Source organism: Pteropus vampyrus, unplaced genomic scaffold (genome assembly GCF_000151845.1).
Source record: "Pteropus vampyrus isolate Shadow unplaced genomic scaffold, Pvam_2.0 Scaffold262, whole genome shotgun sequence".
Taxonomy (NCBI): domain Eukaryota; kingdom Metazoa; phylum Chordata; class Mammalia; order Chiroptera; family Pteropodidae; genus Pteropus; species Pteropus vampyrus.
The window spans coordinates 1,242,812-1,269,487 of NW_011889043.1; the positions used below are offsets into that span (position 1 = coordinate 1,242,812).

General features: G+C 38.7%; 2 protein-coding genes and 1 long non-coding RNA gene across 5 annotated transcripts in view; 1 reads left to right on the plus strand and 2 right to left on the minus strand.

Moving 5' to 3' along the window:
• Positions 1 to 26,676, minus strand: part of CRHBP (corticotropin releasing hormone binding protein) — an 89,561-nt gene that overhangs the window by 58,544 nt on the left and 4,341 nt on the right. The window lies entirely within an intron of this gene.
• On the plus strand, positions 4,528 to 14,882 carry LOC111729458. 2 transcript variants are annotated; one of them, XR_002776240.1, is made up of 3 exons: positions 4,528 to 5,748; positions 10,299 to 10,422; positions 14,626 to 14,882. It is a non-coding gene; the product is annotated as an uncharacterized LOC111729458 (long non-coding RNA). The 2 variants fall into 2 exon arrangements; XR_002776241.1 differs by lacking the exon at positions 10,299 to 10,422.
• F2RL1 (F2R like trypsin receptor 1) overlaps positions 17,441 to 26,676 on the minus strand; it is a 49,117-nt gene continuing 39,881 nt past the window's right edge. For both annotated transcript variants that reach the window (XM_023520407.1, XM_011375129.2), the window contains one exon: positions 17,441 to 20,131. In XM_023520407.1, coding sequence (XP_023376175.1) covers positions 19,020 to 20,131 — 1,112 coding nt within the window. In that variant the 3' untranslated portion in view covers positions 17,441 to 19,019. The remainder of the gene's footprint in view (positions 20,132 to 26,676) is intronic.

The window sequence follows — 26,676 nt, forward strand, 5'->3', positions numbered from 1 at the left end:
AGAGAGAGAGAGAGAGAGAGAGAGAGAGAGAGAGAGAGAGAGAGAGAGAGAGAATAGTCATTTTAAAGGATAGAAAGAATTTAGAACTAAGTATTATCAGGGTAAGCTGTTGAAGTTATAAATGCACTAAAATGCATAAGTCTTACAGAGTATGTGGGTCTCAGCAATATTATATTTAAATCATATTCAACCACAAATTAAATTAATTTACTTGGAGAATTCAGTTGGCAGGCAAAATTCTTAATAAAGCAGATATTTAAAATTGTAATGTTGTAGACATATACACCTTTATGTTTATTGCAGCATTATATGCAATAGTGAAGATATGGAAACAACCTAAGTGTCCAATGAATAATGGATAAAAAATGTGATATTTATGTATTTTTAAATAGAATATTACTCGCCATAAAAAAGAATTAAATTTTGCCATTCGAGACAACATGGATGAACATGAAGGGTATTAAGCTAAGTTAAATAAGTCAGTCAGAGAAAGACAAATACCATATGATTTCACTTATATGTGGCATCTAAAAAATCAACCAACCAATCAAACAAAACAAAACAGAAACAGAAACAGAATCATAGATTCAAAGAACTTGGTGATCGCCAGAGGGACTGGTGGAGAGATGGGAGAAATAAATTAAGAGGTACAAACTTACAATTATAAATGTCACGAGGAAGTAACGAACAGCATAGAAAATATAGTCAATAATAACTTTGTATGGTGACAGAAGGTAACAAAGACTTTTATGGTGGTGATCACTTCATAATGTATATAAATATTGAATCACTGTGTTATACATCTGAAACTAATATAATATAAGTGAATTATACTTCAATAAAAAAATTGTAATGTGGTAATCTGATTCGAGAGGTGAGAATGTGACCTCTACATCCTTTGTTCTTGGAGTTTGAAAGCAAGGTAGTTTCTTCTTGGTTTCTGCTTAGTTTTAAGAGCAGAGCTAGATGTTTCCTTTGATACATGCTGCCCCTTAGTGTCCGGCTGTGGGACTGCATCTGGAAGCCCTCTAATTCCCAGAACATGCTTGAAACTGTTCATGAGTGATCCTTCCTTCCTCAGGGGTTTATCTGTGACATAAGCCAGCCCCAGCCTCTGCCCTCCAGAAGACTTTCAGAAACAAAGATAATGTCGAAAGGCTGAATAGAACTCTGTCAGGCTAGGGACACAAATTTACAGGTGACGAAATCCCAAGGCAGGCAGGGGAGATGCTCATGTTTACAGCACAGAAGAGTCCTCCAGTAGCACTTTACCTGCTCTATTAATTATTAAAGTTTTGCTCTTTAATTTCTGGCATGAGTCATAATCCTTAGAGCTAAAAGGTACAACTTCAGACCCAAGTTAGTGTGCAAAGAATGAGAGGAATGGAAATATCAGATTAGGGGAGTTTGAAAGTAAGAGTTATTTTAGAGAAAAAAAAAAAAAAGCTAGTATAAATCCACAGGTGATAGCCAAGAGTAGAGCTGTTTGAAAGTGGCTTTGACCAAGGAGCCTGAAAGAAAGGATATATGTGAAAAACAGGCCATGATACCAATTTAGATGTGACCGACAGCCTCTTCAGGCTGAGGATACCCCAGGGTACCTGAGCCTGCCATGAATTCCTGTCTCTGAGGCCATGGCCAGAGTCATATGGAAGGCCAAGTTGCTTCATTCGAAAGTTTCTAGTTTTTCTCTTTTCATGTATCTTATTCAAATGTTCTGTCATTTTCATAGCAATGACGTGAATGAATCTAAAATAATTACGTGTGTGAAAGCTCCCTAAAAAAGGGCAGGACAAAACTTTTGGGAGTGTTGGAGATGTTTATTATTGTGATTGTGGTGATGGGTTCATAGGTATATACACATGTCAGAACTTATCAAAGTGTGAATTTTAAATATGTGCAGTTTATTATATGTCAATTATAACTCAATAAAGCCCTTCAAAGAAAGAAACTTTCCCAGAATCACATGACTAGATTATTGCAAGCTGAGATTCAAACCCGTGTTTGTCTGACAAAAAAATAAAATCATGCAGCCATTTAAAAGTAGAATTATAAACACTACAGAAATACAAAAAAAAATCTTTCCAGTAAAATAAGTGAAAATAACAAAGTTAAAATCATATGCATGCTGTAATGGAAAAAAATTGTGTACACATAGAAAAGAAGAAAATTATAAATAGTTTTAATACTTATTTAATAAAGTTACGGATTATTTAAAATTATTTAATGCTGCTGTTAAATTGCATTTTTAATTAAAATATCAATTGTAATTGTACACATTTAAAATTACAATCTATCTCCATATTAGGCAATGCCTTTTAAAGTATAAAGTTGAATTTTAAAACTTAGCATGTAAAATTCTAGATACAAAATGACCATGTTATATTTTTATATATGTATTAGAAAAGATAAAGAAAATAGGCAAAAATGTTATTAGGTGTTTTTTAAGGGTGATTTCTTTCTTTCCTTTTGTGCTATTCTTTGGGATAAGTTTCAATCTTTGGCATGGCTATATTTTACTTTTATAACAAAAAAATATGAAGTGTTTTAAAAATAATAGACTTGACAGAAAGCATTTGAACCACCCAAGTTCAAATATTCACTGACTTTCCTTAAGGCATGTTCCAGTTCATAAAGCCCTTTTCAAAAACACTGTTAAGCAGCAAGTATTTGCCCAGTGCTGAAAATAGTCTGTAAGAAATTATCAAGACAAATGCTCAAAATATTACTTAAAAACATATTACACAGTATTATGAAATACTGAACCAACCATAAGGTATATGATATAACTGGGCCTCGTTTTTGACAAAATGAGAATGACAACCTTGGGCAAAATGCCCTTAAAGTTCCTTCCTTTAAAATTTTTTCTTATTCCAAAGTTAGTTTAAGGATCTGTGGGCATGTTCGTGTGTGTGAGTGGGCTGGCGTGCGTGTTTTTCCTCCTTCGGCAAACAATTCAGATAGTGAAGTGAAGGGCAGAGGTCCAGCAAGGAACTTCAAGGAGAGCCATGACTGCATACTTTTCTCCTCACCTTTGTGATCCAGAAAATCAGGTTTAGAGAATTTGCCACACATTTCTCCCAGGAAATTCAGATGTCTGTATTCCAGGAACTACAGAAAAGATATTTTTCTTCTCTGTCCCTTAAATAACATCTCCTATGCTGAAAAAGCATTTTATCTTGCCCTTTACCCACAGACTAAAGCTAAGAGTCAGAAAGAAGAGAAATTAGAAAGGCAAGAGTTTAAATATTATTTTTCCTTTCACAAGTCAAGCATTTATTTCCCTGGATGAAATTACAATATTTCTGCAATTTGCTTCAAAATAATCCAGTGGGTGGGAGGTAGGTGGTAGGATGGGAAGTGGGCAGAGATTATACCAGATTGGCCATGAGTTATTTAACTGATGAAGCTGCGTGCTGGGTCCTTTAGACTATTCTACTTTTCTATTTTCTATAAGTTTAAATCTTTCCTTAATAAAAAGTGTTCACACCGCGCACATCTGTGCACACACACACAGACACACAGAATTCTCATTCATGTCAGCATGAGAAAAAAGTTAAGAAAACTGGAATTATTTCACCAGAGGAAGAGAAGTCACTTAATGGTACTGAGTATATGAAGGATTGCATAGAGAAGATGCCACTTGCTTTTTGTCACTGCTACAGTCAGATGAAGAATAACTTAAACAATAATAAAGAAATAAAAATATTCCCTAATCATGAAGGATGTTAAACCCTGAAATCAATTAGTGGGAGAAGATAGCCAAGCAAGTTCTTTTGCTGAAAATAGAGAGTGAAACTGAGTTTTTTATATTGATGAATAAGTGGGAGAACATTAATGCTTATTAATTGACCCAAGATTTTCTTGAGCCAAAGGAGGTAGCTGAATCTTGGTCTAAACCTTAGCCAGTCATATTGAAAATAAGCAGATAGAATGTGTTTGGGCAAGTGGCACGCATCCACACCACAGGTCTGAACCTCAGCTCACGTTTATTGTCAGGACTAGCTATTAGCAAATCCAACAATTACACTTCCATTTTCAACTAAAACGATACCCATTCTCTGCAACAATGCTGAAACAAGGTTCCAGTGGTAGCCAGCCTTCAATACAGTCCCCAAGGATCTTTGTCTCCCAGTATTCACACCTTTGTGTGGTCTCCTACACTAAATAGAACTGGTCTGTGTTACCAATAGGATATTATGTGTGACTTGTGAGAGGAGGGCATAAAAGACATCGTGACTTTGCTTTGTTTCCTCTTGGACCACACTTTCTGGTGGAAGTCAGCTGCCATGTTGAGAGGACACCGACACCCTCCAGAGAGATCCACGTAGCAAAGAACATAGGCCTCTGGCCAACAACCAGCACCAACCTGCCACATGTGATGAGCCCCTTAGAACAGGATCCTTCAGCCATAGCCAAGCCTTCAGATGACTACCACTTGACCTTTGGGAAATTCCAAGCCACAACCACAGTTGCACAGCTCTCAAATTCCTGTCCTACAGAAACTATGAGATAATAAATGTTTTAAGCTAAACTCAGAGTAAATTGTTATACAACAGTAGATAACTAACACGGTTTTAGTTGAAAGTTTATTGTCTTTTATACATGACCAGAAAAATGGTGTAATATAAATAAATATGTTCCTTTGATTAGAATTTCTCAGAAATAAAAATGTGAGTGATGAAATTCTTATGTGGTCTCAGGATACACATGCCAAGCTCTTACAGAAGAGGGCACTGTTTCCTACTTTTTCCACAAAGCAGAACTAGAAACTGAGCTAAAATAACAATGGGTTCTCTGCAAGTGACCTTCTTGAATGTCTTAATAGAATTAATGCAGGGCTTTTTAAAATCACAGTTTAACCAAAAATCACTTTTTCAGATTTTAAAAGCATCACTTTGGATCACAAAGTAGCATTGCTTTATCATTCTTTAGTGTCCCCTGAGCAATATCTGCTTTATTAGAGCTTCTCTGATTATTTCCAAAGTTCACTGAAAAGCATTTGGTGTTATGAATCTGTTTTCGAGATATGCAACCCAGAATTCCAAAAGCCTTCCACCATTTCCTTCTCAGTGTTCCATGGTCAGCAGCCAAGAGGGAGGTCCATCTCAGAGTCTCCAGGGAGAAAGGTTTCTCCTCACTCCATTCTAGCTTCCTTCAATACACAGCAACCCTAGAAGTTTTCTGTCTCTGAAACTGGATCTGGAGTATAGACTATTTTTCCTCTATTTCTGCCACGAATGAGGCTAGAGTCCTGGTATAGGCATCTTTCCTGAAGAGTCGCCTCGGGAATTATTTCTTCACAGCTCTCACAAGAGTTTTGTGAGCTACTATGTCCATGTCAAGGAATTCCTTTTCTACCCAAAGTCAGCTTCCATTGCTTGCATAAGAACTCTGACTAATTCACCCCATTCAAGACAGACTCTGCCAAGCTGGCCGAATCTCCAGGGGGCCCGGCCCTGGGTGCAGAAAACATCAGACTCTCTCCACAAAGAATGGTCTTGATAGACTGGATTTGCCAGTTTGGGATTAAGTTACAAATTTACCCAGAGTCCCAAAGGCTAATTGTGGTTGTATCTTTCTAGGACACTGGATTCCCTAGAGGTTGGCATTCGCCTCCACATGACTAAGGCTCCTTACTTTCAAGCAGAGCTAGAAGGTCCTGGGTATGAAGATCCTGCACTATTTGCTTGGGATAGGGAGGGAGCTTTAATACTATGCCTCCAAAAGACCTGGATTTCAGAAAAGGTATTTGCTTGTTTTCAGCATGCTAACTCCTTCTTTTCCCAGCAGTTCAGAAATAGATTGGTGCTGGTAAAAGTGGCTTAAATATCTGAATCTTAGTCAACTCTGAGTTCCAGTGTTCATATAATAATGATATATTCCTCCTATCTTGATTTGGCTCTTAATTACGTGAACATCATGTGCTTTAACATTTACTTTTCTCCACCAAAACAAACTAATTGGTTACAATTGAATAATCTTTTTATAGATTTATAGTCTGTGTATCCAACAAGTTGAGACATTTCTCTTTCGAGGTTACAACCTTACCAGGATTGTTTCTTATGTATCCCTTTAAAGGAATGTGAACTGAAAAACTCCCAGCCTTATTCATTTATAAACATAATTTACAATTGTGAAATGGAAGTTTAGAAGCTACTTCCGAAGAATTTGTGTTTTAGACTGTACAATTAGCCCCACCCTGCTTATCATTGTCCTTGGATGATGAACACGTTGGATCTCAGTTAATCAGCCATTTTTCCTCACCTTACTCTTGGAATGATGCTCCCTGAGCCAGTCTGTGCCATGACTGGACTGGTGAGAGTGATGAGAGAAAACTGAGAAGGAATAAAGGACTCTAAGTGTGTCAGGTATCCTCTGGGTTGCACATACTTCTAGAATTCCATTTTAATTGCCTCAAGGAAGACTTCACCTCTTCTACCTATCAAAAGATAACACAAATTGAAATTGGCTCTGGCAGTTCCATCTTTCAGCAAGCGAAGGCTTTATTGCTTCAAATTCTGGTTAGATAAGAACTTCCAGGAAGCCACTTTAAGAATTGGCTGGGAAAATGGTAGGCAAAAAATAAGTAAGTTCCTAGGAGCTCATGGAGTAAAATTTTATTATAAACTGCTTTTTATTACTTCTAAAAATCTTAGGTAAGAAAGTTCCTATGGAAGACTCTAGGTTTGGTTATTAAAAATAAGAAAGGAATGGGTCAGGGAAATTTTTATCTACAGAATGATATCGCTGAGGGAATATGTGTGGAAGCCCAGATTTCATTTGATATATGCAAGTCCTTATATTAGTGGGCTGTATTTCACACTGCTTCCAATTCCTGCCTTCCTAAAGCTTCTTCTCTTGGTTTCCATGACTTCTTGCTATGTTGATTTTTCTCCCAACTCTGTAACTCTTCTTCCTCTGTTTTCTTTCCTCAGCAGGACTCTGCCTTCTAATGCCTGTCCTTTAAATATGGGTACTCTTAATTGTTCTATGTGGTCAACCTAGGCAATTTCATCTACACTGACGGTTACACTTACAAACTATGATTCCAGTTCCCATGTCTATTTCCCCAATCCTGACCTGAGAATCCTATCAGTACTATTTTATTTTCATCTCCTATAATATGGATCTACAACTTTTTGTGACATGCCAGTGTTTTTTACAGCCATTTGCCTCTGACTTTTATACTTACACTCCTAGGAGGAGAAATTAGATTGTGGTTTTTATTGCTCTTACTTTGGACTTGACTTGGTTATGGGCTGTACTAGTTATGATGTATTTGTCAACATGTAGTAGAATGACTAAATAAATGTAATTTAAACTTAATAAAGATGTATTATCTTTTACAATAAGGGTCAGCTGTTTCAGTGTTTCAGCAATATCATCAAGAACCTAAGACCTTTTGTCTTTTCTCTTCACCATCTTCTGTGTGTTGTCTCTCATCCCTGACTGTGCCCTGACAGTCCCAAGGTAGCATCACATCCTTGGACCATCTATAGCAAATTTATGGAGTACTTTAATTTCTCCAGATAGTCTAAAACTATCTAAAATTATTCCTGTATTAGCTCAGTGGAGAATTTGGTTACTGAACTGTATTAGACCAATCTCCCCAAGAATTGCTTGTGTAGTTGTGCTTTGGGGCAAAGACACTTGACTATGTTGAAGACTCTTCTGGAATCAACCTTAGATTTGTATACACTCCAGGGATGAATGTTATTTGAACACAGCATTCCCTCTCTATGGAGACTCTCAGGAGAAATTTTGGTGTGGTCTTTGTGTTAAGAAGAGTCCTGAGTGGCCTCAGCAATCATCTTACAAAAACTATGATTTGCTAGGCTGGTAACGTGTCCTCTCTTTTTGGGGGTGTTAGAAGGCCTAGAGTGAAGTCTGAAGATGATATAGGCCAAATACATGATTTTACCACCTGTCGTGAACTCTAATATCTACAGCAGTGGTTACCTTCAAATTGTTTAACAATAGGTACAATGCAGGTACTGATCAAAATGGGCAATGGCTGTAAATAGTGAGAGTCAGCCTGCTTCCGTGGCCAGGCAGCTAATGTAGGCAGGCAAAATAGAGTGAGAATAAGAAAGATCTTGACTTATTTTTGTTTTATTCACATTTGATTGAGATATAAGTTCAGAGAAATAATCAACGATGATAAATGGGACCGACACTCTGCATCCGTGTTGGGGAGACAATGGGAGGTGGACAGGACTCTGGTAAACTGGAGAAGCCAGGCCCTCTTAAGAATGATGACTGCTCTTCAGATCTAGATCATGGTTGCCAGATTAGAATATGGCTCAGAGATTCCAGTACTTCCAATATTTAGAAAAAAGCCAGAAATCCTAATTTTTAAGAACACTTTAATTGTAAGACTACGACTCGAAAAAAAAAAAAAAAAAAAAAAAGAAAGAAAGAAAACTAACCAAAAATAGACAAAGAGACAAACATAAGACTGCAGGCCAATCCAAACAGCAGAGGTTAGCCAAATGCTGCCGGCTTGTGACCTCTGCTCTCCACAGTGTATTTTGTATTACTCTCACTCCTCCGTTTTACATTCCATCTTTGTTTTTCTTTCTTCTTTTTCTCCTACTTAATTTATAACATCCCACTCTACTTTATGTATCCTTATATATCACTTTAAATTCTACCCAGGACAGAGCAGAGTATAAATAAACTGAGTATAGGACACCTCCCCTTAGATAATTCATTGGCATCTCAAACTCCCAAGTCACACCAGATTGAACTGATCATTTTCCTCCCTTGCCTCTTCATTCCTTTATTCCAGGCAGGATTTTCTTTTGTCAGCCAATTCAATCATCAGCAATACCCCATCCACTGATTATATAAACTAGAAACCTGAGTGTCATGCTATGTCTGGTCCCTCCTCCTCTCATTCAATCAGTTGCCTCCTCGGTCTCCCATTCCCTCCTCTCCATCCTTAGCACAATGGTTTGGGCCCTTGCCATATCTGGTCTTTATTACTGTAAGAGATCCAACTCACTTCCTATTTTGACTTTCAAAATCAGCCTTCCCCAGATGCCAGGATGCACCCTGACCTCCTTCCTACCTCAACCTTACAGGGAGTCCCCACCATCTCTGGGTTAAATATAAGTTTGCGGAAGTGCTCCAACCCATCTCACTTGCCCCACCTCTCACACTTAACACTCTGCTCCTGGGATCCTCAGTTACTCAGCTCAGGAATCAGTCCTCCCAGGAAGGCCTCTGATGTCCCTCAGCTCCCTGGAACGTTCAGCAAGCCTTCCTAGTGCTCCCACATCACCTCGATCCCTGACAAGAACTGGATTAAACTAAAATAATAGTAGTAACATTAATTAGCACACACTCTGCCCAAGCACCATTCTAGGCAGTTTAAATGAGTTCTATTCATTTCATCCTCAAAAATCACATGATGATTATTAGCCTTGATTTACAGCTTATTAAGCTGAGGCACAGAGAGGCTACCACAGCTTTCCCAAAGTCAAGATACCAACGAAATGAGGATTTGAACCCAGGGCAACTGGCTCCAGAGCACTTGCTCTTCACCACCAGGAGGCGCTGGTTGGGTTATCTATCACAAGCAGTTTCTTGAGAAACTCAATGCTCTACCACTCTGTTTACTCAGAGATCTGAGGGCTCTAAGTTATAAAGGACAGCTCTTCCTGCTTTCCTGCCCATAGCAAACAGCGTGCCTGCTGTGCCCTGAGTCTGGACTTGCACAAACACAAAGGCTTCATCAGATGCGTGCCATTCCCAGCCAGGGCTCCTCACTGCCTTCGTTCTTAGGAGAAAGATTGCTAATCTCCACCCTGGAATCAAAATAAGAGCTTTCTCTTTACCTCATCTCCACAAAAGGCCTCTGTAAGATTAAAAACAACAACAAAAAAAAGGCGAAAGATTCTTGTTTCTAAATCTAGTGATGTTTGAGGTGGGAGAGCTCTGGGCTACAGGGTAGGGCCTAGGGAAGGCAAACAGGGCAGAGGGCGGTTACCATGGGCCTTCCTCTCTAAAGGTGCCCTTACTTGACCACAAAAGAGAAAGACAGAGACACAGAGATGGAGAGAACACCAGCAGCCCTGGCTCAGAGCCCTGGCATTATGATAGCCCTTTGCCCTACAGTTTCCTTTTGGCTCCCGTGACCAACCCATCCTGGCCTTCTGCCTCTCACTTCACTTTGAGAAATTCAGGTTTCATGTTTCTGTCTAGGTGAAGGATCCAGAAGAACCTTCAAGGTGTGGCTTGTCTTCCCTAGATCTTTCAGATTTAACTTAGATTTGCTCATGTATTCCCAGACACCAGTTTAAGACCACTCCCAAAAAACACAGCGGCCATTTGTGCTCCTGGACTATCAGCCCTGGGCCTACGATCACTCTTGGCCTAGAGAACTACCATTCAAAAAGAGAGGGGCAGATGCAGGTCAGGAAAGGACCAATACACACAATATCTTGAAAGAAGGAACACCAGGATAGATTCTGAAGACTGAAACATCTCTTTCTAAAAAACTATTTAGCGCACCTGGAAACGAAAATTAAGAGGATCCAAACTGTAGAATTATAGAATGATGGACATTTTGGAAATATCAGAATGATCTGCGGGAGCACAAGGCACATATGAAATGTCTGCATTGCTAGTTAATGACAAACTCTGTCAGGGTGGTGTTCCCAGGCACAGCCAGCCAGATCCAGACAAGGGCATGGGGTCCTGTTCTTCCGTGTCCTTAGAAACATTATTAACACCACTGCAAGGCAACCAACACATGGCAGAGCAAAATGATAAGGATTTTAGTATTCCTAGTGCTTAAGTGCAAAACGAACAGACATATAATCAGAGTGCTTGGTCAACAGCCTTTTGATGTCTGTAGTATGATTAACTTGCCAGTGGAGTGCAATTAGCAACATCCAGAATATGGGGAAATCTACAAATGACCTGGTATCTTCAACAAATAAGTTGCAAGGGGAAAAAAAGCAAAACAGAATATGAATTAGGAGACTTAAAAGACATCTACCAATTGCAGCGTGTGAGTTTTATTTGGATTCTGATTTTTTTTTTTAAACTAAAAAAAAAAACCAATTATGACATTTGAGACAAGTGGAAATTTGAACACTGGCAGGATATTTGATAGTAAGGAATTGCTTTTTTTAAAGTATGATTTTTAGTGTCACTGAAACATTCACAAGTGAAATAATACGATTACTGGGATTTGCTTCAAAATGGATGAGATGGGGAGGTGGATGGGGTAGAACCAAACAAGGGTTGATGGTTGCTGGGAACAATCGACACATGAGCTTCCACACCCAATTCTGTCGATTCTGTGTGGGTACGAAATTCTCCACAATTAATGTTTTTAAAAAGTAAAAAAAATTCTAGTTGTAATTGACAAACTATCATTGGAATAAATACCATCATTTCCCTCCTTGCTCTGCATTTTTTTAAACCATAAATTCTGATAAATCAGTTATATTTTAAACAAAATCTCTCTTTTACGAAGATCTTTGGTTGGAAAGAAAATTTGTCACCAATAAGAACTAGACACAACTCTCACCAAGTGCCCAGGTGGCTTCTGAAAGAGCTCAGAACACAAGGTCTGGCTAAAACTGCTTTCTCAGCATTAGATCATTAAGTCTATCTATCCAGTGCTTCATGTCAGCTATAATCAAAACCTTTTATGGACTTAAGTCATTCACCCTAGGCTATATGGTGAAGCTGGGGTGAGGAATTCAGACCTGAGCCAAGACCTGGCAATGATGAGAATTAATCTCACAACTTTAGGGCTCAGACTCCAAGCTCTTTAGTACCAGCTGTAATAGTTGCAACCATGCCCTCAAATTCTCCACAAAGAATGATAGAGAATAACTTGGATTTCCTTCCAGAGATAATACAAAGAGAAACGGGGCAGAAATTCACCAAGCAGAATTTCTCTCAATTGTCACTGAGTTTCAGGAGAAAAATATGCCCATAATACAAAAGTAAATAAAGGAGGAAAGACATAGTTTCATATTTTCCAAGATGCTCATAGCTCTGCATGATCATTACACTCAAAATTTGTGACGTTCAGATTGGCAAGCATTTAAGACCATGTAAACTCAGTGTTTACAGTGGTGTGGGTAGAAACTCATATTATTGACAAGTGTGCAATTTGGTATGTCATCTCAAGAGGGCAATTTAGCGTGATCAAAATTACAAATACCTTTAACCCAGAAATTCTATTTCTAGAAATACAGTATATCCAAAGACACTCCCATCATCAATCTCTCCTAAATCACTCTCATCTCCATACTCTTAAGGTAACAGAATCACTCTTTGCCTCTCTTGCCCCACAATCCTCTGCTCCCTTTCACAATTATATTTGTTGTATGGGATCATCTACCATCACTGTGTCCACTTCCTTATTTCTCATTCTTTCTTGAACATACCCCATTCTGGCTTCCTATCCCTATCACAACACTGAGATTGTGGGTCTGGTCAAGGTCGCCAATATTCTTCACGTGGAAAGATCCAATAGTCACTTCTCTGTTCAACCTCACTGACCTCTCAGTAATATTCCATGATTGACCACTCTCCTTTATGCCCTTGGCTTCCATGACAGCATATTCTCTGGCCTTTCTTCCCTTCCCAGTGGCCAGTCCTTCTCAGTCCTTTTTTGGCTCCTTTTCTGCTCAAAGGTGTACAGGCCAAAGGCCTCTGACCTAGGCGTCTTTCTCTTCATCTATTCTCTCCCCTAGGGAATCTCACCAAGACCTTTGCTTTAAAAGTGCCAGTGACATGATAAACACTTAAATCTGTATTTCCAATCCGGAGCACTATAAAAAAAAACACGAAACTCAGATTCAGATATCTAAATGTCCTACCTCAACAGTTCTACATGGATCTCTTAACAGGCATCTCAAACTCTAGGTGCCATGGCCAAATAGAACTCTTGACTTTCAATTCCTAATTTTTTTCACTCATTATTGTACCATAATCCATCAAGCAAAAAATCTAGGTACAATCCTGAATTCGATTCCTCTTTTTCTCACATCTGAGAACTTTACCTCCAAAACATTGCCCAAATTAGTTCCCTTCTCTCCATCTCTAAATCATACACTAAAAATCATACTTTAAAAAAAGCAATTCCTTACTATCAAACATCCTGCCAATGTTCAAATTTCCACTTGTCTCAAATGTCATAATTGATTTTTTTAGTTTAAAAAATAAATCAGAATCCAAATAAAACTCACACGCTGCAATTGGTAGATGTCTTTTAAGTCTCCTAATTCATATTCTATCATCACCCTAATTCAAACCAACATCATTTCTTGCTTGGATTGGTGGAATTTCCTCCTTTTCTTGCTTCTCCTCTTGACTTCTGTAATCCATATTTCATAGTAAACAGTGACTTTTTAAATGACCAGTAGAACAACCCTGTAGCATCCTACCTAGAAAGTCAAGCTTCTTACTCTCTTACAAATCTTTCAATTGCCCAGCACCTGCCTGTCTCTCCAACCTTCTTGTTCATAATCTTCCCTTCACTCATTCCCAAAAAGCTCTTGCTTAGGATCCTCATATGGCTGGCTTTCTTGTCCTTTACAACTTAAATTTTATCTCCTTTGAAGGCTTCTCTAATCCCCTAATACAAAATGCTCTTAGCGTGTACTCTTAGAATTTAATACTATTGTTTTTCTCTTCAGTCTAGGATTAGAAAGTAAACTCCATGATAACAGAGTTCTTGTCTGTTTTGTTCTCCACAATATCCCTCACTGCCTTGAACATGACTTGGTACACAGTACATGGTGGAAGAATATTGAATGAACAAGTATGTAAAGATATAGAAAGATAGATATTTATTCAAATATTGCTTGGATAGCAAAAAACAAACAAACAAAAAAACACCACCAACAAACTACCTAAAAAGCTAAAGGATTTTTTAAATTACAGTGTACCTGTACAGCGGATACATTTAAGATAATGTCAGTCTATAAATGCTGATATGAAAATAATATCTAAGATGTATTCATATTAACTTAAAAGGGCCTTTCAAAGTGAGAGGCAACAGTATTTATTTGAGAGCAAAAGAACAGCTATTCAGGATGCACTGATTCAGGCAGAAGCCCAAATAATGTTCTGATTAGGAAACATGGGCAATGGGTATTTATGAGAAAGGGCAGGTTATCAGTTACGTCAATAGAAGGAAGGCATTTCTATTGGTGCAGATAACATAGTACTGTTAATTCTAAATAATGTTTTTAATTTTCAGTCCAGTATTAATCAGTTCAGTCCTGCAGTTTTATCTGCTTTCTTGTTATCTTTGCACTTCTTTGGAACATACAGTTGCTTTTGGCCCAGTCCAAAGGTTATTTTGCCCTATTTTAGCATTCCAAAGACTTAGGCATAAGACATTCAAGGCAGCTCTGGCTCCATTTATTTTTTTGACAATATACATATTGTGGTAGCCTGGTTCCAATACAGCCCCCAATAATCCTTGCCTCTAAATGCGCTTACGTAGTCTTCTCCCAAATTGAATTGGAGCTAGTCTCTGTGACCGTTGAGTATGGTGGACATAATGTGTGACTTGAGGCTAGGTTCTAAAAGGCATTATTGCTTTTCCCTCTTATTCTTTTGGATCACTCATTTTGGGGGAAGCCAACCTTTGTGTTATGAGGTCACTCGAGCATCTCTGTAGAGTCTCATGTGGAGAGGAAATGAGGCTTCCTGCCAACAGCCAGCACCAACTTGCCATCCTCATGAGGGAGCTACACTGGACGTGGATCCTTCAGACCCAGTCAAGACTTCAGATGATTGCAACGTGAGATCCCCAAGTCAGAACTATGTGGCTACATTGCTCCTGAATTCATTACCCGGAGAAACTGTGCGATAAATGTTTTTGTTGTTTGAAGCCACTACCTTTTAAGTTAATTGGTTATGTATAAATATAATATATAGTATAACTCCTTTTTCATTATAAAAGCATGTAGGTACACATGCTTGTACTATGTACAGAAATATCTCAAAGAATATACAAAGGGAGTAACTTGGTCCTAGTGTGATGGGTTCTATATACTATTACATTCTCAATTTACAAGAACTTATGATTTTTATGGTCTTAAATTATTTACTTTTTAGAAGGTTTAAGCAAAACTGTTAAGAGGGATAAGCCGCAATAGCAACCTTTCCTAAGCCTTCTTGTCCTTTGTTTTCCTTGACTTTCTCCCACACTGAAGACCTAATTTTGAAACAGGTTATTTTTTAAAGGCTTTTGAGTGGGCCAAATACTGGCGGATTGGTTGTTTTTGTTTTTAATATTGACGTAGTTCACTTAGAACATCAACCCCATCCATGACTGGACGACTGCTAAGATGGGAATCCTGATTTAATTATTTGCATTTAATAAGCCAGTAATGTTGCAATAACTGTGGGATGAACAAACGAGCCATTCAGACTATTGCTAGATGCTGATGGTCTGCTCAGAGTGTTTGATGCAGCCCGTAGGCTTGGGCTGTGGTTTCTGCAGAAGGTGGCTCATAACTCCAATTGTGCCTAATTTCTCACCAATAAAGATAGAAGCTAGGAAATATTCTATAGATTGACCAACTGGTAGAGGCAAGAGCAGTTCTTACCCAAACCACAGAATTACTCATACTCTCCCTCAATAAATTATTTACATTTAAACAGAACAATCACCTCAGTGAAGTTCCAAGAACTGGGGGTCGGGGAAGACTAGACACAAGCTTTTGACTAGTGCGGAATCAGAAACTTCTCTTTTAAGACACCCAAACTCTGCAGTACAAATTGGTAATTTTAATCGATGAGGCCAGGGGACAGCACTGACAAACTATACCTTTAACTTAGTAATATATTCATTCCAGTCCTCTTAGGGGCCTCCAAGGGGTTAAAGTTACAGGCATAAAGACGTAATCACTAAACTATGCATAGTGATGAGATTATGGCCCCAGGTTTTATGAAATCCTGGCCGATACTACCCTGCAAACCACAGAAGTGACAGACAAGGAAATGCCCAGTAAAACAACTCCAATCAAGTTGGCTTACCCTGGGACCTGCCCAGCAGGAGGCAAATCCACATTCGCTTTCAAATTAAGAGAATCCTTTTAGTAAATGGAGCCAGTGGAATGCAAAATATTCAAAATTTTGGAAATTTAGAAAAACCAGACCACAATAAGACCTCTAATGCAAGAGCAAAGACAACTACATCCAGAGCACATCTCTCTGCTCAGAACCAGTTTCTCATAAGTCCAAAGGGGCCTAATTTGGGTAGACTAGGAACTTTGTGAGCCATTTCTTAAAGGCACAAGAAACAAAAATCATTTGAAGAGATTATACTTCAGCAAACATTCTTATGATTCTATTTCTCATATCATTTCTTTCATACTTCTTAATGTAAATTCAAAGACAGTAAAAATGAACCAAGAAAAATACCTTACCTTTCAATAAGGCAATGGTTAAATTATAATTATCCATACATGGAATACTACTATCTGGTCATTAAAAATCATGAGTAAGATATATATGAACTGACTTAGAAGTTGACATATATATGCACATATATGTATTTACATATACATATATATTGATTCTTATTTGAAGAGTGTTTATATATATATATATATATAAAATTATAAAAATTAGTCTTCTGGGAGATATGAATAGGCATGAGATAAAATTTTTTATTTATATATTTTGTCCAGTTTGAGTTTTAAACCATCAGCATGTATTATAAAAATAACTAATAAAGAAATGGCAAACACCACCCCTCAAAAAAAAATTTCCACTGCACAGCCCTTAGGCCCCCTGCAGGGCCTGTGAGCCACTTGTTTTTGCTCCTTTTTATCCTGTATCCACCATCTTTTGCTTCCTTACCTGTAATATAGGAACAACTCCCACAAGCCTGCTAAAAGGCTCAATGCAGAAAAAGGAAGGCAGGCAGGATACAACCGGCACTGAGGTGAAAAGGGGCCAAATCAGAAATGAGATCTCATGAGCAGAGGCAAAACAGTCATAATCTACGTAATATTTATGAGTGCATAAACATTAATCTAATAAGGCTATGAGGAAGATATTATTATTCTCATTTTACAAATGAGAGACTAGGTGCAAATACGTACCTTCCTTAAGGTAACAAAATAAAGAAATGACGGAGTCAGAATCCAGCCCTGCCTGGCAGTTCAGCACCTGCTCCTAGCCTGTGTTGATTCAATATAAATTAAAAGAATGAGATTTTTTTTCCCAATCAGATCGGTACAATTTTAAAAGATTGATAGCTCAAGTGTGGATGAGCATTTCAGAAAACAGGTACAAATGTACTTTTTGGTAGTAGTATAAATTACTGAAGGCCATCTGGCAAGAGATAACAAAATTTGAAACAGATATCTAACATTTGACCTGGCCATTTCACTTCTAGGAACTCATCCTGCAGAAATACAAAGAAGTCTGCACACAGATGTTCAATGGAGCACTTTTTTAATGGGGGCAGGGGAGATGACTTTGGGAACCATAGGTGGGAAAATGACTACATCACAATGTATTCAAAATATTAAATATTCTGTATCCTTTAAAAGTGAAGGTCAGTCCATAAATGCAGACATAGAAAGAATCCTAAAATATGGGTAAATGAAAAACAATTATCACAGAGCAATATGTACAGAAGGCCCTATTTATATAAAAATGTATATCACATCGTTTCTTCTCAGAAGAGTGATGGTGTCGTTTCCCTTATTTTCCTTCCCTCAAACACACACCACACACACAAACGATTCAGAAATAAGTTGTAAAAAAGAAGTCATGTGTTATTTACAAATCATATGATAAAATAATTATTTCAAAAAGTCACAAATACAAGAGTTGTACAAAGTCAGTTTGGAGTCAAGTACCTCTTAAATATATTGCAAATCATATCTATTTCAGTGTTCTTTTCCAAAAAGATGTGGTTTAAAACCAGTGACAACTTTAGAATTTCATTATTTAATAACAAGAGGATAAAACTGACAATAAATAGTCTAACAATTTCTTAAAATACTAAGTGGTAAATCCTATTCAAAATTCAAGACTATTTGAAGATTTTGCTTAAGTCGGTAAAAAGTTACACAAAATTTGTATTTCCATGTTTAAAATCCTCATTGTATTTTCCTCAAAGTGACAATGATACATATAAAAGCTCGAAGAATTAATAAAGAAATTGAAATACCCAAGAAGTCAACAAACAGATTTCATTATAAGCTCAACATAAAAGAGACACAAAGCATTCTGTCTGCTTCCCTTTTCAAAAACTACCATGGCACCTTGTCAAGTGGAAGCAGCACCTAGACACGTGGTTCACAAACCTTGGTAAGTGTGAGCATCACACAGAGGCTTGCTAGAATGCAGGTTCCTGGGCCCTGTTCCCAGACTCTGAACTTATTCCTGAGTCTGATGAATCTGCATTTTAAAACAAGATCCTCAGTGATTTCGATGAGGTGGTATAAGAACTCCACTAACAATTCAAATTCTGCTGCCCAATCCTAACTTGCTGCCATTGGTTAGAAACGTGACTCTGGGTAGCTCTCCTTTAACTCTTTAGTTTTCTCATCTGTCAAGTCAGTCAATTGGACTGATCATCTCTGATGGCCCTTAAGTCCTAACAAGTCTGTGATTGATCCAAGATGTACAAGAAATGTAGTTTGAGCTAAAAACTTAAGTCTTCATGCCAAGACTAGTTCTTGCAAGTCACTGGGTTTCTGTTTCTTTTCCACTTTTTAAAAAGTCTGCTTCTGTAAGTTCTGGGAGCATCTGAGTAGAGGCATTCTGAAAATGGTATCTGTGTTAATTTTGGAGGATATGTCATGCAAACAGGAAACTTCCAGCAATCCTGAGAGGTGCTGCATATACATGGTATGTAATGAGACCTGCTTGGTTAGAAAACAACAGAAACATTCCCATAACATTAAGCAGGCCCCAAATTCTCCTGTAAAACTTCCATTGGAAGAGCTGGAAAACTCAATAAGAGGTTTTAATGGAAACCCCAATAAGAGGTTTTAATAGAAAACTCAATAAGAGGTTTTAACGGTGGTTGAACTTAAAGAGTAAGAGCTGGATTTCCTGGAGGATTTCTTTGATATGAGGGATATTTGCATCCGCTTTACCTTACGGACACTTCGACAAAGGAGAGCATTCTTTGCATGATCCCTAAAGTCTTGTGAAACGAAGTAATAAACAAAGGGGTCGATGCAGCTATTGAGGGTGGAGAGGCAAAGGGCTCCGATATACAGGCTGTAGACGTGGCTCTGGCCCCAGTGTTTAATCAGGAAATAATGCACCACGAGCAGAAGGTTACTAGGAGTGAAGCAGATCAGGTACATGGCCAGGACAGTGACAATAAGTTTGATGGCTCTCTTCCTCTTCTTTTCTGAATTTTCATCTATGGCAGAAGACTGAAGTATTCTGATCATCAGCACGTAGGCAGAAGCTGTGAGGAAGGCTGGGAAGAGAAAGACTCCAATGGCCAGAGAGAGGAAATAATTGAACATGTCCCCCACTAACACCTCCTTAGGCAAAACATCATGACAGGTTGTGATGTTAAGGGATGAAATGTATGTGGTCTGCTTCACGACATACAAGGGGATGGTAACCAGCAGAATCAGCAGCCATATTCCCAGGGAGACACCGATGGCAATGTTTGCCTTCTTCCTGGCATGCACCATGGGATTCACGATAACCCAATACCTCTGCACACTGAGGCAGGTCATGAAGAGAATGGAACAGTACATGTTGCCATAGAAAAAGCCAATGAGAACCTTGCAAAGAGATTCTCCGTAAATCCAGTTGTTGCCACGTATGTGATAGGCAATCTTAAGCGGGAACCAGATGATAGAGAGGAGGTCTGCCAGGGCCAGATTGGCCATGTAAATCACGGCGGGGTGCTTCTTCTTTGTTCGGAAAAGAAAGACCCACAGGGCCATACCATTACTTGGCAAACCAATCATAAATACAATTGTGTAGACAATTGGAAGGAAGACAGAAGTCAGTTTTCCAGTGAGGATGGAGGCAGAAAACTCATCCACGGAAAAGCTTGGTTCCACTGTAACTCCTTTCCCAGAGATCTGAGATGAGTCATCAATCTTACCAATGAGACTTCTTCCTTTAGAGGTTCTATTGACTCCTGCACAAGAAAGGCAAGGCAGACAAGGGTCATTACCAAAATCAATGTTTCAGCAGTAAGGCTGGTAAGTTCAAGTAAAAGCACTTTAGATAAAGACTGAAGGACTACACAAAATGCTTACAGGGGCTTTCTTCGAGTGCTGGGATTATTGGGATTTACATTGTCTGCTTTTGTTTCCTTGTTTTGCTTTACAATTAGTATTTTTTTTATCGGAGGGTTGTAGAGTATGTGTGGAATATAACGTCAATATCTACAAATCTCAAACAAAACTGACAGTACTTCAATGTATTTTTACAAACTGTCCACACCCCTTAGTTCCTGCCCTTTATAATGGCCATCTTACTCTGGCAGAGACAGGATCCAGTCTGGCCTATCAGTCATTCCTTCTCCCAAAGCACACACAGGGAGATTCCTAGAAGCATAAAGGACATTCCCTCTCCACCCACAAGGACAGCCTCAGCCATGGCAGGGATTCCCCGGCTTCTGTGTGGGCCTCCTGGAGACCTTCCTGTGGAGGCCAGCTAGCAGGCACACGTTCTGGCTTCATGGTCACGGGACAAGTGGGTCCACCAAAGGCAAATCTGTGTTCTGACTTTTAAGCAAGTAACATGGCAAGCTGTAACAACTTACGCTCTTATCCCCATATTATGAATTAAAACTTTAGAAACCACAAACAAATAAATGACACATTCAGCCTACAACCTGTCCCAACCAAGTGATCACGGACCTGCAGAAGAAAGTGAGGGACAATTTGAGAGCACTGAAGAATTTTACTTTAATTCTGGGGAACAACAGGCCTTAACTATACAGAGAAACAGAGCAAAGTGTACTACAGTATGCCAGAGAGGATGTTAAATGTACTCATGAGCTTATCTGATAATTTTTATGCCTAGTCATCACTTTTTCCTCTTCTAGGTCTGCATCCATGTTCAGAGGATGATTCACTGCCCTTAAGGCTTTGCTGTTAAGGACTAACAGTGGTCAGCCTGGTTGGGGGCTTAGAGGGTATGGAGATCAACAGTTCACTTTTCATTTGGTGCAGCACGTTGAAAGTTGGCCCCCCAGAAGAGATGTCCATGTCCTAGTCTCTGTGATCACTATCTTATTTAGAAAAGGGGTCTTTGTTAACAAAGGATCCCGAGATGAGAAGATCATCCTGGATTACGCAGGTGGGCCCTAAATCCAATGGCAAATGTCTTTATAAGAGAAAGGCAGAGGGAGATTTGCAGAAAGACAGAGAGAGGAAAAAGGGTGTGAAAAGAGAGGCAGAGACTGGGTAGAAAAGCCAATGGGCCACCAGCCTCTGGATACAAAAAAGGAATTCTCCCCTCCAACCTTCAGATGCCAAGACACCTTGATTTTGGACTTCTGGCCTCCACAACTGTGAGAGCATAAATTTCGGTTGTTTGAGCCACCAGATCGTTGCAATTTGTTATGGCAGAGGAAACTAATAGTACACTTAAGATAAAACCTATCTCTTGTTCCAATTTCTTTTTATAATTTTTTAAAAAGAACAAGAATTATTTTTAAATAAAAATAATAATCCTCTCCCACTGGCTGTTCTGGACACGCCGTCTTTGCATCGTTCACATGCCTGGCTCCCTGCAGCCACCTTCCCGGTGCACCTCCTTGGTCACCACAGACTCCGGCAGCTTTTTGCCAGAGTCCTCGAATTCGTGCTTTCTTTTCAATCCGCTGCATCAGATCCCTGGCCTGCCCCATGACATCAGACGCGGAGGTGGACACCAGCTCCGAGAAGGAAGTTGTGGAGGAAGCAAAGAATGGAAGACACATACCTGCTAATGGGAACGCTGATGAAGGAAATGGGGAGCAGGAGGCTGATAACAAGGTAGATAAGGAGGAGGAAAAAGGAGGAGGAAGGTGACAGTGAGGAAGAGGATGGAGATGAAGATCAGGAGGCTGAGGCAGCTACAAACGGGCAGCTGGAGACGATGAGGGTAATGATGTTGACACCAAGAAGCAGAAGACCAATGAGGACTGAATACTAAGGCCAATAAAAGAAAAGTTAAACTTAAAACAAAAAAGGCCCCCTTGACCTAGTCGCCCTCCACTGCCCGTCACAGAATCTAAACGTGGTGACCTTCAAGCAGAGTCCCATCCACCCATCAAGGTTAGCCTCGCCCCCCAGATGACAAACGTTCCCCACCATCCAACCAAAACCACAATGTGAATTTGCAACAGGGGAAGAAAAAAGAACCTAATCTTCCAAGGCCCTGCTTGTTTTCTTAAAAGTACTTTAAAAAGGAAAAATTTATATTTTTCATTTACATTTTATATTTTTATATGTATTGTTAGGGGTCAGCCATTTTTAATGATCTCAGGATGACCAAACCAGCTTGGGAGCGTTCTCTGTCCTACTGCTGACTTTACTTGTGGTGTGGCCATGTTCATTATAATCTCAGAGGAAAAAAAACCTTGTAAAAAAAAAAGCAAAAATAGCAGCAAAGAAACAATCTTATTACCAGCATTCCAGTAACTCTTTTTGTGTATGTACTTAGCTGTACTGTAAGTAGTTGGTTTGTATGAGATGGTTTAAAAGGCCAGAGATAAAAGGTTTCTTTTTCTCCCCTTTTTTGTCTATGAAGTTGCTTTTTATTATTTATTTACTTACTTACTTATTTGTTGGCCTGTTTGATGTATGTATGAAACAATGTTGTACAACAATAAATCGGAATTTTATTTTGCTGAGTTGTTCTTAAAAAAATAGTAATAATAATAATCTTATATATCACAGTATTCTTCATATACTTGACTATAACCCATAATAAGAAACATATTCTGTATGGTAACCTAGTTCTAATACAAGTATCCGAAATGAAAAGTTTCACAAAATAATAGTGACCCTTATTACTCGGGGTACACTGACAGTTTCCATTGTGTTCTAATCCATTCTTATACAAAGCCAGTCACCACCCTCTACATTGATTTTATAAACCACTTCTGTTTTCCAAAACCAGTTAGCAGAATGACCAGTTTTGAAGCACCCCAAGAGAATAGCACCAATGCATTAACAAAGGGGTGAGGTGTCTGTGGAACTCGCCCCAGGACCCAAAATGTTCAGTGTCCCTGTGTAATTTTTTTATGGTCCCTACAGCCCCTGGCATAGCCCTGGACATACAGCAGGTGCTCCACACACCTGCAATGGATAGAAAAGCTTAGCTAGCCACACCAGTGAAGGCCGTGAGGGAGAATCAAGAGGCACGGCCATTCCGCCCATTTCTTTAGGGCTCTGGCTTGGCCCAAGGTAGTACTGAAACCACAGACACCAGCAGGGGCTTACAGGAGTATAGCTCTAAAAAATAAAACTACCTTAATACTGGTCAGCTCTAACTCTTAATAAAGGCTAATATTATGTGTCTGGCATTGCTTTCAACACTTTACATGTATTAACATTTCACTTTCATAACAACCTCATGAGGTAGGGACTCTTATTAGATCCTCATTTTACAGATGCAGAAGCTGAAGCACAAAGAAATTGAGTTAACTTCCCCAAAGTTAAACCGTCATTAGGTAGGAGAGTCAGGATTCAACCCCAGGTCGTCCGTTTCTAGAATTCATGGTTCTAACCACTAAACCACACTGCACCTTACGTCTTGACCTGAGGTTACATGCTGGACTCCATGGAGACCAACGTAACCTGTACTGATGTCACACAACACGTTTTCTCAAAACAGAAAATTTTAAATGTAAACGTTACCATTTAAAAAACTACACTCTTTAAGTTAGCCCCTCCTCCAATTTATATATTTATTTGTATTAATATCAACATATTTTAGAAGGCCTTCAGAGGTATAAGAGACTCCTGTAAATTTTCCATCCATTTGAAAAAATACCAGCTCTCTAAAGAGGGGTGTGGCGAAGCTGGTAACTATGAATAGTGGACCAGTGATCTAAGAAACTTCCATTCAAAGAGCTAGGGCATTCGCCCCAGAAATAGCCCACCAGAGACCAATGCAACGAGTTAGCCTGCATTTCTGCAGGACATAGAGCCACCAATATTTTTTAATTACCACAAGGAAAACCCAATTTTTCCTTCCACTATTAAAAAGTTATATAGCTTGCTTTATAAAAGGAAGAAAAATCTAAGCATTGATTGTCCATAGCTACTAACACCACAAAAAAAACTGATAATCAGACATGATGTGCCTCCTAAGGGAAGAAGCACCTGGGAAGGAATCTTGCAAAAACCCCCAAAAAACAAAACCTGAATCTGATCAAGCGACTGGATCCAACCGCCATTTTAATGGAAATAAAAGGGACAATGGGATGTGTTAAAAAACATCACGAGAACACACTCAACAAAATCCAGACTGTGGAACTGCTACAGGATAAAGTACCTAATTTATTCAAAGTATAAATTACAAAGTAAAAATAAGAGAAAGAGGTGTGGAGGAAAGACATAGATTAAAAGATTGAAAAGACATATCAATCTTATGTAATATATGGACCTTATTTGGATCCTGATTCAAACTACTAAAATAGTGTTTATGACATTTATGAGAAAACTAGAAACTTAAACACTGACTGAATATTTGATAATATTAAGAAATTATTGTTAGTGGTTATATTGGGACAAGAAATACTCATCTTTTCTGAATACATACTGAATATTTTAAGATAAAGTTACACCTGGATTTATTTAAAAATGCAAGGATTGGAACCTTGAGACATCCCTACTGGTGGGAATGTAAAATGGTGCACCTGCTGTGGAAAACAATGTAGGAGTTCCTCAAATTGTTAGAGTTGCCACGTAACCCAACAATTCCTACTCCTAGTACATACCCGAAACAAATGAAAACACGTGTCCACACAAAAGCTTATGTGAATGTTCACAGCAGCACTATTCATAAGAGCCAAAAAGTAGAAATAACCCAAAGTCCAACAGCAGATAAATGGATAAACAAAATGTGGCATCTACATACAATGGAATATTATTTGGCAATAAAAGGAAATGAAGTATTGATACATGCTGTCACATGGGGGAACCTTGAAAAGATTATGCAAAGTGAAAAAAACCAGTTACAAAGAACATGTATTGTATGATTCAGTTTACATCAAATGTCCTGAATAGGCCAATCTATAGACAAAAAGTAGATTAACGGTTGCCAGGGGTGGGGAATGCGGAGATTGAGAGTGACCTCTGAGGATGGTGTGGGGTGTTCTTTTGTGGTAATAAAAATGTCCTATAAAGTTTTAGTAATAAATACACAACTCTATTCTAAAGCTATTGAATCGTAGACTTTAAATAGGTGGAATGCATGATATACAAGTTATCTTAATAAAATATTAAAAAATAACATGAGATGAGGGCAGGAAGTAGGCAGGAAGTAATTATCAAAATCAAGTGAAGGGTATATGGTATTCACTAAAATAATCTACTTTCATGTTTGCAATTTTTCATAAAAATGAGCACATACCAGATCAGGAAGGTTCATGGAAAGAGATCAAAATCTGTTTTAAATGAGAATATTAAAATAAAGAGGTGAAAAAAGAGCAAGAAATACTAAGAAAAGGATGGTGACAGAAAGAAATCTAACTATGGGAGGTGAACACACAGTGTAAATATATATATGCCTTATGGTTAAAGTGTACAGCTGAAACTTACTGGATTTCATTAACCAATGTCACCATAAAAATGAAAGGAGGGGAGGGAAGGGAGGAAAGCATAGAGATAGAGAGATAGAGATGGAGATGGAAGGGAGGGATGAAAGGGTGGGAGGGAAGGAGGAAGGGAGGGATGGAAGGGGGGGAGGGAGGGAGAGGGGGAAGGAGGAAGGAATTCTGAGAATATTCCAACATGCAACCATGATGAATCATCTCAATCAAAAATACTGTCATGGTAACTGTGTTCATTGTACCAGTCAGCATGCAAGCAGCACACTGCCTAAGTTATAACACTGTTAAATGTCGAGATGCTGCTCAGTGGTCTCTGAAGCCCCTTCAGCATAGTACATAGACTTTTACCCTGTCCAGGGTCCTAAACCATTCACCAAACTCTTGTCTAGAAATGAGGCAATCTCAGCTCCCAACGGTATAACCCATCTGTAAACCACTTTGAGAGTGGAGAAGAAATTAAAAACACTTTGAGAGTGGAGAAGAAATTAAATACACATGTGAAGTTTAAACACACATAAAGAACCTGGCTACAAAAGCATCCTCATTTGGGGACTGTAATCAACAATACTTGCCCAAATATGCAAGAATAAATACCCACAGATGCTCAAGGCAGCACCCCTACCCCAATTACAAACAAGAAACAAGCAATGTTCATCGGCCCTCCATTCTTAACTTACCATATCCACAGCACAGTCCCTAGCATTAATAGTAGACACTATATCATTCAATAAGTATTTAAATGGAAAGACAGCCACAATATTCTGTCAGTTAAAAAAAGCACTGGCAAAACAATATGCTTCCATCTGTATAACAAACTATAATTTATTTGCAAAATCTAAAGTCTAGAAGGACACCTAAATTATAAATTGACCATCTCTGTGGAGTAAATGGCTGGGGGAGAGAGAAAT